At 46.4% G+C, this 12,484-nt stretch overlaps 1 protein-coding gene and 1 long non-coding RNA gene across 5 annotated transcripts in view; one reads left to right on the top strand and one right to left on the bottom strand.

Annotated features, from left to right (window-relative positions):
- LOC133481281 (uncharacterized) overlaps positions 1 to 12,484 on the bottom strand; it is a 100,806-nt gene that overhangs the window by 2,340 nt on the left and 85,982 nt on the right. For 3 of the 4 annotated variants that reach the window (XM_061780448.1, XM_061780449.1, XM_061780450.1), the window contains exon 9: positions 1,590 to 1,765. The exons of the other annotated variant lie outside the window; for it this stretch is intronic. In XM_061780448.1, coding sequence (XP_061636432.1) covers positions 1,590 to 1,765 — 176 coding nt within the window. The remainder of the gene's footprint in view (positions 1 to 1,589; positions 1,766 to 12,484) is intronic. 4 annotated transcript variants of the gene reach the window in all.
- The window catches only part of LOC133481285 (uncharacterized), a 46,854-nt gene that overhangs the window by 418 nt on the left and 33,952 nt on the right, over positions 1 to 12,484 (top strand). The window lies entirely within an intron of this gene.

The raw sequence follows: 12,484 nt of genomic DNA, 5'->3' as shown, positions 1-12,484 counted from the left end.
TCCCGAGGCGTTCCCGGGCCGGCCGAATAATATGATTGCTAAAAATGCTGTTTCATTTATGTCTGTGTAGATCGTCAGTCATCCAGGTTATGGTGAGCCGCAAAGGTGGAATCGAAGGAATTATTGGATGAAAATGGTCACAATTTTTAAAGATGGTTTCCCTCTTCAAACTTTGACTTTAAAATCCTAATGCAGTAAACTCCCACCTGTGGCGAAAAGTACAAATCGGTCCATAACTGACACCCAACCATAAAGGTTTGTAATTGCCTATAATAGCCACAAGATGGCAGCAAAGCGATTTTCTTCATATGAGACAAGGCTATGGCATGATTTAATGAAGCTCTTCTTTTTCTTGGGACCAAGATGCCGGCAAAGCAATATTGGCTTCGGTGCATTTTTCAGCAACTGCGATCTGCGAATTTGCAGAGGTTCACTTGATTACAACTTTATCTCGGACAATTTTAACTCATAAGATTAGAACTTTTTATCCCAACAAAAATACGCCTTTGTTCTTGTAAATGATACAACATTGTGACTTTTTTTCCTCCACGCCCCAAAAAGTTTGAGAAATCCTATTCTAGACGCCATTGTTAAGTCTTAAGTTAGTCTTTGCCTTGGTCCGTGTTTTGGTTCCATACGGACCACAGGAGTCACAATAACGGCCGGGCAACCGTTCCCGGAACGTGTCTCGGCAGCGTGACCACAAAGCGGCGACGGGAGCGTCCGCGTGTTGACGTGTGCAAGGAAAACAGTGTTTAAAGCGCGACGGGGGCGACGGCCCGGCTCGCCGTGTTCTCCGAGAACCGCGCGACACGCTGCCCGCTGTTTTCTCGGCTAATTCGAGCTTCCGGCATCGTGGTTTTCCCGCTATCTGTACTTCAAAATACACAGACCAAGAGTCAGCATTTCCAAATAGGATCGGCTTGTCATATATATATATATATATATATATATATATAATGTGTGTGCTTTCGACAAATTCAATAGTCTTTTATTTCAGGAACAATTTTATCTGTTTTTATTTTTCAATGATTTAATTAAGGATATAGAAATATAGAGGTATTAGGTTTTAATGCTTTGTAGTTATGATTTTGGTTTTTGCTGTGTATCAAAGAATCATGTACATTCATTTATAATAATGATGCTTTGAAACCATGATTTTTCAGCTTCTAAAAAAAAATAATAATAATCAAGTGCAAATGATTTGTACTTAAAGTTAACTACAGTGGAACTGTACTTAACAAATATGCCGTACTGGATTATAGAACAAAAACAAACAAAACAACTTTAAGCCACGATAAGACTATGCACAATTTGAACATTTAATTCAGTGCTTTTTGTCGCATACTTACATCGTTATTTCGGTGTGTTCATGCTTTTCTTATTATTGGGAAAGAACTGTTTTGGTGCGCTGTCATATCTTCAAACACTATGGGACAATGGCCATATCATGAAAAAAGAGAAATGCCGACCAACAACAATGCGTCAATGAAAACAAAAGCGGACGCTTGCATTTGTTTGTGGCGGTGTCCCTAATGAAGTGTCCGGTGGCGCTCCGTGTTCAAAGCGGCGGTGGTCGTCGGTCTTACCGTTATTTGGAGTCTGCTGCTGGTGGTGATAGTGAGAGAAGGGCTTGTGCTGAGCTTGGACGTGATGCTTGTCCAACGCGGGGGGAGGAGGAGGAGGAGGAGGAGGAGGAGGGGAGGGGGGGGGCGGGGGGGTGCCGGTTCCCTTCATCCCCGGAGAGAGGAGCGGACCTGACACCCTGGAGGACACACACACGCACACAGATGTTGTCTTCCAATATCAATCCATCATCTCTGGACTTGAACTTAGTAAACGACGTCTTGGCGTCCCAAGCGGAGCCGGAGCGGACCTCCACGCAGGCTCGCTCGCCACGGAGGACGAGACGTGTGGAAACACGTTCTGTGCTCTAAAGTCAACAAACACGCGTTCGAGAGAAACGTCACGAGCAGCGTGTGAGCGAGCGCTGTCATGGGAAATGTTTTGGATTCATTTCAAAAAATCTCTTTCATTGTGATTTTCAACGTGTGGTACGTACGTGACAAAAATCTCCAAATTAAATCTAAAAACTGCACATAATGTTACAGTGGCTTAAAGCATTTTTTCAGTGGAGCTCAGTCGTATTTAACGTTTAAATACAATACATTTGCATTTAACCGACTTGGGTACAATTTGTATTTCACATTTATGTGCTATACATTGGAATTCAATCATTAAGCAATTTAAGCCCTTAAATGTGGGCCCGTTTAGATGAAGACAACTCTGCACATCTGCAGAGGTCAGAGGTTCAGAGGTCGTGGGTTCACATCCGGGCCGTGTTGAGTTTGCATGTTCTCGCCACGCCTGTGTGCGTTTTCTCCAGGTGCTCCGGTTTCCTCCAACATTCCCAAAACATGCGTGGTAGCTTAATTGAAGACTGAATTGTCCCGAGGTGCGAATGGTTGTTTTTCCCTTTGTGCCCTGCGATTGGCTGGCCAACAGTTCAGAGTGTACTCGGTTGATCGACTGTTGCATCAAGCAGCGGTTCGCCAGACAATTCAACAAAAACTGAGAGACTCCAAACTGTATTGTCAGTACCAGTTGAAGTTTCCAGTATTTAAAAAACAAACAAAAAAAAAAACTTCATTCTGCCTTAGGAAAGTCATTTTACAATACAAAACACCAAAGATGGGCGAACAAATAGTGTTGGTAGTTCTGAGCCTTGAGAGAAAGGATATTTTATGTAGAAATCTAATATAACAATACTCACAGGCATATATTCTTTATCCTCTGTGAAATACGACGAATATTACTGCAGCTTACGTCGGCGTTGTGACCGTCTCCATGTATATCTGTATTATACTGCCCCCTGGTGGCCAAGGCACAATGTCCATTCAATTGAAGCAAAGACCGTTTAATTCTCTACGTTTAAATATGTCGTTACTGTCTCCTTTTATAAAATACAATATTATAGAGTGCTAAAATATGAATTCAACTCGTTTGTCAAGGCCCCCGCTGTAAACAAAGTACCACAACTTTATTGTCTATTGTTTACAAACATAATGAAAAGGTTTACCGTAGTTTTCGAAATAAAGAAAACACGAGTGGAGCGTCCCGATATCGACACCCGAGCGGCTGATTGTGCCACGGTCACTTGTCAGGCACCCGAACGCACCCCGCGGTGCTTTCGGGTGAGCTTGTGCAGAAGCTTTGGGCCCCACACGACACGAGTCTGCGCTGCGTCAGCGGCAGCTCGACATCCGCGTTGTCATTGAAAACACACACCAAATGGTGTTTATCCAAGCCGGAGCTGTAAAGTATTTACCGCAAAGGGAATATGAAAGTAGCTCGATGACATCATGTTTTCTTTTTTTCTTTTTTCAGGTGGTAAAACCAAGGAATGTACAACATGTTTATTTTGTTTCTTATGTTGGAAACTGGATTTTAACATCAGGAAACGGCAACTCTGCTCTAGATCTTGATAATGATCATTTCAATTTAATACAGTGGTGCCTTGGGATACGAGATTAATTCGTTCTTTGACCTCGCTCGACACTTGTATCTCAAATCATCTTTCCCCATTGAAATGAATTGAAATTGCATTCATCTGTTCCGGCCCCCCCACAAAAGCCCCAACAAAAGGGGTTTGAAATTCATTCTATTAAAAAGAATGTAATAAACATTTTTGCCACTTTTTTGGGATTAAAGTTAGTGGACATTGTATATATATATAAAACATAGATAGGATATACATATTACATAGACGGTCATAGCTTGTCAGTAAGATGCAGTAATATTAGTAATGTTTATAGAGGATGAAGCACATAAGGCTGTGAGTATTGTTACATATATAATCTGTCTGCCTGTGTTACGCCACCATTTGTGTGCAAACATCCGTTTGCAACAACGCGACACTGATGCTATTAACGCCCATCTATGGCGTTTTGCAAATTTCGTCAGATTTTCTTGAAGCAAATCTATGAAATTGTTTTACAACCCCAATACCAATGAAGCTAGGACATTGTGTTAAACATAAATAAAGAGAGAATACAGTGATTTTCAAATCATGTGCACCCTATATTTATTTGAATACACGACAAAGACAAGCTATTTAATGTTCAAACTGATGAACTTGATTGTTTTTAGCAAATAATCATGAACTTAGGATTTGATGGCTGCAACACGTTCCCAAAAAGCTGGGACAGGCAGGCTCATGTTTACCACTTCGTTACGTCACCTTTTCTTTCAACAACATTCAATAAACTGAGGACACTAATTGTTGAAGCTTTGTAGGTGGAATTCTTTCCCATTCTTGCTCGATGTACAGCTTCAGCTGTTCAACAGTCCGGGGTCTTCGTTGTCGTATTTTACGCTTCATAATGCGCCACACAGTTTCAATGGGAGACAGGCCTGGACTGCAGGCAGGCCAGTCTAGTACCCGCACTCTTTTACTACGAAGCCACGCTGTTGTAACACATGCAGAATGTGGTTTGGCATTGTCTTGCTGAAATAAGCAGGGGCGTCCATGAAAAAGATGCTTGGATGGCAGCATATGTTTCTCCAAAACCTGTATGTACCTTTCAGCATGAATGGTGCCTTCACAGATGTGTAAGTTACCCATGCCATTGGCACTAACACAGCCCCATACCATCACAGATGCTGGCTTTTGAACTTTGCGTCCATAACAGTCCGGATGGTTCTTTTCCTCTTTGGCCCGGAGGACACGACGTCCACAATTTCCAAAAACTATTTGAAATGTGGACTCGTCGAACCACAGAACACTTTTCCACTTGGCATGAGTCCATCTTAGATGAGCTCGGGCCCAGAGAAGCCGGCGGCGTTTCTGGGTGTTGTTGATAAATGGCTTTTGCTTTGCATGGTAGAGTTTCAAGTTGCACTTACGGATGTAGCGCCGAACTGTATTTACTGCCATTGGTTTTCTGAAGTGTTCCTGAGCCCATGTGGTGATATCCTGTACACATTGATGTCGGTTTTTGATGCAGCGCCGCCTGAGGGATCGAAGGTCACCGGCATTCAATGTTGGTGATTTCTCCAGATTCTTTGAACCTTTTGATGATATTATGGACCGTAGATGATGCAATCCCTCAATTCCTTGCAATTGTACGTTGAGGAACATTGTCCTTAAACTGTTGGACTATTTTCTCCCGCACTTGTTGACAAAGAGGTGACCCTCGCCCCCATCTTTGCTTGTAAATGACTGAGCAATTCAGGGAAGCTCCTTTTCTAGCCAATCATGGCACCCACCTGTTCCCAATGAGCCGGTTCACCTGTGGGATGTTGCAAACACGTGTTTGATGAGCATTCCTCAACTTTCTCAGTCTTTTTTGCCACCTGTCCCAGCTTTTTTGGAATGTGTTGCAGCCATCAAATTCTAAGTTCATGATTATTTTTGGTAAAAACAATAAAGTTTATCAGTTTGAACATTAAATATCTTGTCTTTGTAGTGCATTCAATTAAATATAGGTTGAACATGACTTACCAATCATTGTATTCTGTTTTTATTTATGTTTAACACAACGTCCCAACTTGATTGGAATTGGGGTTGTAAATACACAGCATGCGATTCACTTTGTTCTATGTTTAGTTTGACATTAAACTTCATAAAACACCTTGAAGCTTCTTTTTTTTTTTTAAAGAACTGTTCACTAACTGAGTTCACAGCCACGATACAGCGCTTGTCAAATCTCAAATCTTTCCTCGCAAGTCAAAGCAAAAAATAAATACAAAATGGTCCAAGCGACTGCTCCTATCCGGAAAATCGGCACTCGCGTCTCCAGGCACAATTGCAAAGTCGACGTTTCACTTCGGCTGATAGTGAACGGCTGCGGCGGATTAGATTGACATGTCAACACATAGAGGCTGAAATCTGATTGGACAAAAAAAACATTCAGATACTGTAAGCAGCAAAATGTCATGAATAAATTGATACAATTCCATGAAACAAATATATGAATATAAGTTGTAAATGAAGGTAGCAGAGAAAGCCAGAGCGCGCAGCACTCAGCTGGCTGTACGTTAACAGTGTAGCTGCCTTTAATAAAAGGACAGCTGGCACGTCAGCTCCCCCTAAATATTCAACAGCTACTTAGCGTGCGCAGATGTGGAATGCAGCACATCAACTGCTGCCGCTGTTCTACTGTCGCCGAAGCGGCGCACGCTCGGCAGAGCCGCTAAACGGGGCGCGACGTCGACAGGGGTCCCGCCCGACGGGGCCCCCCGAGGTCCCGGGCCTCCTCCGTGACCCGTGCGTGATGGCAAGAGAGGCCGGTCGAGTAAATGACGTTTAACCAACAAGCCTAAAGCTGACAACACTTGATTTATTCTACATTTGGGTTAATAGAAGCAGACGGCTGAATTCGGGGTTTATTTCTGCCGCGAATATCCAGAAAACTCATCCTTGAGGAGCACGGTTTTTGGATTGCCCTTATTTCTAATGCTTCCTAAACTTACGTGCAAGACTTTACGTTGAGGTCATCTAATGGGGGAAACATGAGCACATTTTACAAATATTGAACAAAAATGCGTGACAAAAAGCATTTAGTTACGTAGGAAGCGCAAATAAAAGGGGTTTTGCCATAAAAACGTGATTGTGGCATCATTTTGGGAATATAATTTCTTTTAATAAGGCACGCACCGATACTTTACGTTTGTACTTGTACTCTGATACTACGACACCCGATACCATTTTATCAGCGTACTATACAAGGGGGCGGGCAAACATTGGTGGGCCAGATCATTCATAGATGAGTAAAAATGTAAAATGAGTAAAATGCATTATTTTAATAAGAAAATAATTCATGCTCATTCTCATTTTTTGAATACAATTGAATGAATTCAGTAATTAAAAAATATTTTAATGTACATAATTTTAACAAATATTTTTATTTTATTATTTATGATAACTCCATTAACACATTATTTAGTTCGGTAAATGAACAAATATATTCTTACAAAACAATAGGGAAAAAAACTGCTCAATTAATGCTACAAAATGTGAGAATTAGTAAAATAATTATTTTTAAATTAACATAACTAGAATGATCAACCAATTATAAATGCATATGAAAAATTGTTCAAAATAAATTAACAAATTATGAAATGAGAAATTTTACAAAATGAACCAATACATTTTTATTGGCCAATTTTAGGTAAACGTGGTTAAATTAATACAACAAATATTACAGGTGTCTTGTCATGTAAATACCGCATTTCAGGTGCGGTTGTTTTTCAAGTGATCAAGAAATAAAATTGAGTTGCATTTTTCGTAACGCCTGTTCAAAATGAAACTTTTTTTTTTTTTTGTTATTATCAATCAATTAATCAATTTAGTAAGGGCGTGTAGGACTTTCTAAAAAGTGAAATGTTCCCCCTCGTACGACTGTTGTGCAGGAAATGAAAGCGACTATTCAGGAAACCGAGGATTTGTTTGACACTTCATCGTGCGGCCGTCCACTTGAGGCCGACTTGCGCTCGGTGCCCACGCACGGGAAAGCCAGCGATGTTGCGTGGCACCCGGTGTCGGTCCGGGCCGTCGGTTAGCGTCAGCCGGGTTCGCGCGGCCGCCGGCGACCCCGCGGGAGCCGCTGTCAGCACCGACTCGGGAAACAGTTCCACTCGTCATATTTTCACAAGCTGCCTCTATGTGCAAGCTCAAGTGAATCCTAAGCTAATCACTGCCAGCTGCCCGCCGCCACCACCCTCCTCCTCCTCCTCCTCATCTTCATCATCATCATCATCATCACCCCCTCCACTTTGCCCTGCTGGAATGAGGGGAATCTTTCATGCGCCACATGAATCTCTCCCTGGGAATTGATCTCCTGCGACGCAAGGTGAGCTGGGATTACTGACGAGTGAATGCCGAGTTGTGACACCGTGCCTTTGAGCAGCGGGTATTTGAAGACAAACAGTGGACCACCACACGTAGACAGATGATACAACAATGCTCACAGGCTTCAATTCTTGATCCTCTGCAAGGAATGACGAATACAACTGCAGCTTACTAAGCAAGTTTGACCGTCTCCTTCACGTGTATTTGCATGTCTGCGTCACACTGCCCACATGTGGTCAAGATGCGCATACCAGAAGGAGCAGCTCAATGTCTATTGAAGTAAAGCAGAAAATGTAACAAAGTGTGTGTTTCCGAAAAAAAAAGTTTGTTTCTTTTTCAGCTGGAACTTGGACCTTTGTAAAGGTGGATGGAATTATGAACAGTTCCAAAAAGCAGTCAGTGTTTCCACAAAATCTTCAGGCTTGGCTGGTCAGGAAAAGCCTACTAGAACATCCATCCATCCATTGTCTTCCGCTTATCCAAGGTCAGGTCACGGGGGCAGCAGCCTCAGCAAGGAAGCCCAGACTTCCCTCTCCCCAGCCACTTCCTCTAGCTCTTCCGAGGGGATCCCGAGGCGTTCCCAGGCGGGCCGAGAGACGTAGTCTCTCCAGCGTGTCCTGGGTCGTCCCCGGGGTCTCCTCCCGGTGGGACGTGCCCGGAACACTTCACCAGGGAGGCGTCCGGGAGGCATCCTAAACAGATGCCCGATCCACCTCATCTGGCTCCTCTCAATGCGGAGGAGCAGCGGCTCTACTCTGAGATCCTCCCGGATGACCCAGCTTCTCACACTCTCTCTAAGGGAGAGGCCGGACACCCTGCGGAGGAAACTCATTTCGGCCGCTTGTATTCGGGATCTCGTTCTTTCGCAGCTTGCGACCGTAGGTGAGGGTATGAATGTAGATCGACCGGTAAATCGAGAGCTCCGCCTTTCGGCTCGGCTCCTTCTTTACCACAACGGGTCGATACAAAGTCCGCATCACTGCAGACGCCGCACCGATTCGCCTGTCGATCTCCCGTTCCATTCTTCCCTCACTCGTGAACAGGACCCCAAGATACTTGAACTCCTCCACTTGGGGCATGATCTCATCCCCGACCCGGAGAGGGCACTCCACCCTTATCCGACTGAGGACCACGGTCTCAGATTTGGAGGTGCTGAATTTCATCCCAGCCGTTTCACACTGGGCTGCGTACTGCTCCTGGTGGTTCAGTACTCCACACTCCCGAAGCACCCCCCATAGGACCCCCCCCCCCGAGGGACACGATCGAACGCCTTCTCCAAGTCCACAAAACACATGTAGACTGGTTGGGCGAACTCCCATGCACCCTCGAGGACCCTGCCGAGGGTGTAGAGCTGGTCCACTGTTCCACAGGCAGGACGAAAACCACACTGCTCCTCCTGAATCTGAGATTCGACTTCTCGACGGACCCTCCTCTCCAGCACCCCTGAATAGACCTTACCAGGGAGGCTGAGGAGTGTGATCCCCCTGTAGTTGGAACACACCCTCCGGTCCCCACCACCCCAGTTTGCCAATCCAGAGGCACTGTCCCCGATGTCCATGCAATGTTGCAGAGGCGTGTCAACCAGGACAGCCCCACAACATTCAGAGCCTTTAGGAACTCCGGGTAAATCTCATCCACCCCCGGGGCCTTGCCACCGAGGAGCTTTTTAACCACCTCGGTGACCTCAACCCCAGAGATAGGAGAACCCGCCTCAGAGAACCCAGACTCTGCTTCCTCATGGGAAGGCGTGTCGGTGGAATTGAGGAGGTCTTCGAAGTGTTCTCCCCACCGGCTCACAACGTCCCGAGACGAGGTCAGCAGCGCCCCAACCCCACTATACACAGTGTTGATGGTGCACTGCTTCCCCCTCCTGAGACGCCGGATGGTGGACCAGAATTTCCTTGAAGCCGCCCCGGAAGTCGTTCTCCTTGGCCTCACCGAACTCCTCCCACGCCCGGGTTTTTGCCTCAGCGACCACCAAAGCCGCATTCCGCTTGGCCAGCCGGTACCCATCTGCTGCCTCAGGAGTCCCACAGGCCAAAAAGGCCCGATAGGACTCCTTCTTCAGCTTGACGGCATCCCTCACCGCCGGTGTCCACCAACGGGTTCGGGGATTGCCGCCACGACAGGCACCGACCACCTTACGGCCACACCTCCAGTCGGCCGCCTCGGCAATAGAGGTGCGGAGCATGGTCCACTCGGACTCAATGTCCCCCGCCTCCCCCAGGACATGGGTAAAGTTCTGCCGGAGGTGGGAGTTGAAACTCCTTCTGACAGGATTCTGCCAGACGTTCCCAGCAGAACCTCACAATACGTTTGGACCTGCCATGTCGGACTGGCATCTTCCCCCACCATCGGAGCCAACTCACCACCAGGTGGTAATCGGTTGACAGCTCCGCCCCTCTTTTCACCCGAGTTTCCAAGACATGCGGCCGCAAGTCCGACGACACGACCACAAAGTTGATCATCGAACGGCGACCTAGGGTGTCCTGGTGCCAAGTGCACGTGTGGACACCCTTATGCTTGAACATGGTGTTCGCTATGGACAATCCGTGGTGAGCACAGAAGTCCAATAACAGAACTCGCTCGGGTTCTGATCTGGGGGGGCCGTTCCTCCCAATCACGCCCTTCCAGGTCTCACTGTCATTGCCCACGTGAGCATTGAAGTCCCCCAGCAGAACGATGGAGTCCCCAGCGGGAGCGCTCTCCAGGACCCCCTCCAAGGACTTCAAAAAGGGTGGGTACTCTGAACTGCTGTTTGGTGCATTTGGCACAAACAACAGGCAGGACCCGTCCCCCCACCCGAAGGCGGAGGGAGACTACCCTCTCGTCCACCGAGGTGAACCCCAACGTACAGGCGCCGAGCCCGGGGGCAATAAGTATTCCCACACCGACTCGGCGCCTCTCACCGTGGGCAACTCCTCCAGAGTGGAAAAGAGTCCAACCCCTCTCGAGAGGACTGGTACCAGAGCCCAAGCCGTGTGTGGAGGCGAGCCCGACTAGATCTAGTTGGAACTTCTCAACCTCACACACCAGCTCGGGCTCCTTCCCTGCCAGAGAGGTGACATCCCACGTCCCTAGAGCCAGCTTCTGTCGCCGGGGATCGGATCGCCGAGGTCCCCGCCTTCGGCCACCGCCCGGCTCGCACTGCACCCGACCCCTATGGGCCCTCCCACAGGTGGTGAGCCCAGGGGAAGGGGAACCCACGTTACCTTTTCGGGTTGTGCCCCCGTGGGTGCAGGCGCTCGCCTTCGAGCCCCACCTCCAGGCCTGACTCCAGAGGGAAGCCCCGGTGACCCGTGTCCGGGCAAGGGAAACCTAGATCCATATATCCTACTAGAACATCTCAAATGTATTTTGGGTTAATCAGACAAATCATTTCAGTTTTTTTTTCAGTTGAGTTGTCCAGGTTTTTGGTCACAGTATTGTAAAAAGTTTTGAAATGATTTGAAATGATTTATCGTGGTCCAATTTTTTTATATCACAAAGTCATTTGTACAGGGGTGCTTTGACTTCTTATATCCACGGCCATTTATTTACAAACATTACGAAAATGTCTGCTGGTGAATTGTAGCGAATATACCGGACTGCGTTTTTCCTTGGCGGTCGGCGGCCGAGCGATATTTCCTCGAATTCCGCAGATACGGTGAGCCGCGGCGTCAACGGACAGCGCCCGAGTCTCCTCTCTGTTTTTCGCCTGCCTCTCGTTGTCCCGCTCGGGAGTGAGGCTTCCAACTTCTTAGTTCTCCCGCGATGGATGACTGGGATCGCTGGGAACGCTTCTGGTTCTGGTTAGCAGAACGAGAAACATCCCGGCTAAAAGCTGAGCGCGAGCGATGCCAGCGCTTAAGGCTCCGAAGGAAGAGCGAAGCCATATTTTCTTGACAAATAAAACATTCCGTGAGGCTTGCGATAAACAACGATCTTAATCACGAGCCGTCTTGACGGCAAAACGCTTCACGTAGACTTTGCGCCGTAAAGGCCGTAATCTGTGACGACCGCATCGTCAATTCACGAATTGAATGAATTTGTGGACCGGCCAGGTCACCGTTCATGTTGGTCAGCGCTAATGTTTGCGCTTACGTTTGTGTTCAGAATTGCTTCAAACTCGGGTTTGGGTTTCAAAGAAGCGGTAAGGTTTCAAATTGGGATTTCAAGCCAGGGTGAGGGTTTCAAACAAATTTCAAGGTTGTAAATTAGGGTTTTTAAGCCCTGGTTAGGGTTGCAAATAAGGGTTCGCGTTTCAGACCAGGGCTAGGGTTTTATGACAGACTTTTAAATTACAGTTTCAGATAAGGTTTAGGGTTTAAAGCCAGTGTTAAGGTTTCAAACAAGGGGCAAGGTTTTCAAATTATGGTTTCAAGACAGGGATAGTGGTTCAAAGTAGGGTTTCGAGACAGATTCAGGGTTTCAAAGTAGGGGGTTTGAAAGTACGGTTTAAAACTGGGTTAGGGTTTCAAATTGGTGTTTCAAGATCAGGTTTAAAGCCTGGGTTATGGTTTCAAGATGGGATGTCAAATTAGTATTGAAAACCAAGGGTAGAGTTTCAAAATAGGGTTTCAAGATTGTTGGGGTGTCGAATTCGGGTTTCAAGGCAGGGTGTTTCTATTTCCATTCATTGCAATGGAATGG

The sequence above is a fragment of the Phyllopteryx taeniolatus genome, chromosome 7 (genome assembly GCF_024500385.1).
Source record: "Phyllopteryx taeniolatus isolate TA_2022b chromosome 7, UOR_Ptae_1.2, whole genome shotgun sequence".
NCBI lineage: Eukaryota > Metazoa > Chordata > Actinopteri > Syngnathiformes > Syngnathidae > Phyllopteryx > Phyllopteryx taeniolatus.
This window is presented reverse-complemented; position numbering and strand designations above follow the sequence as displayed.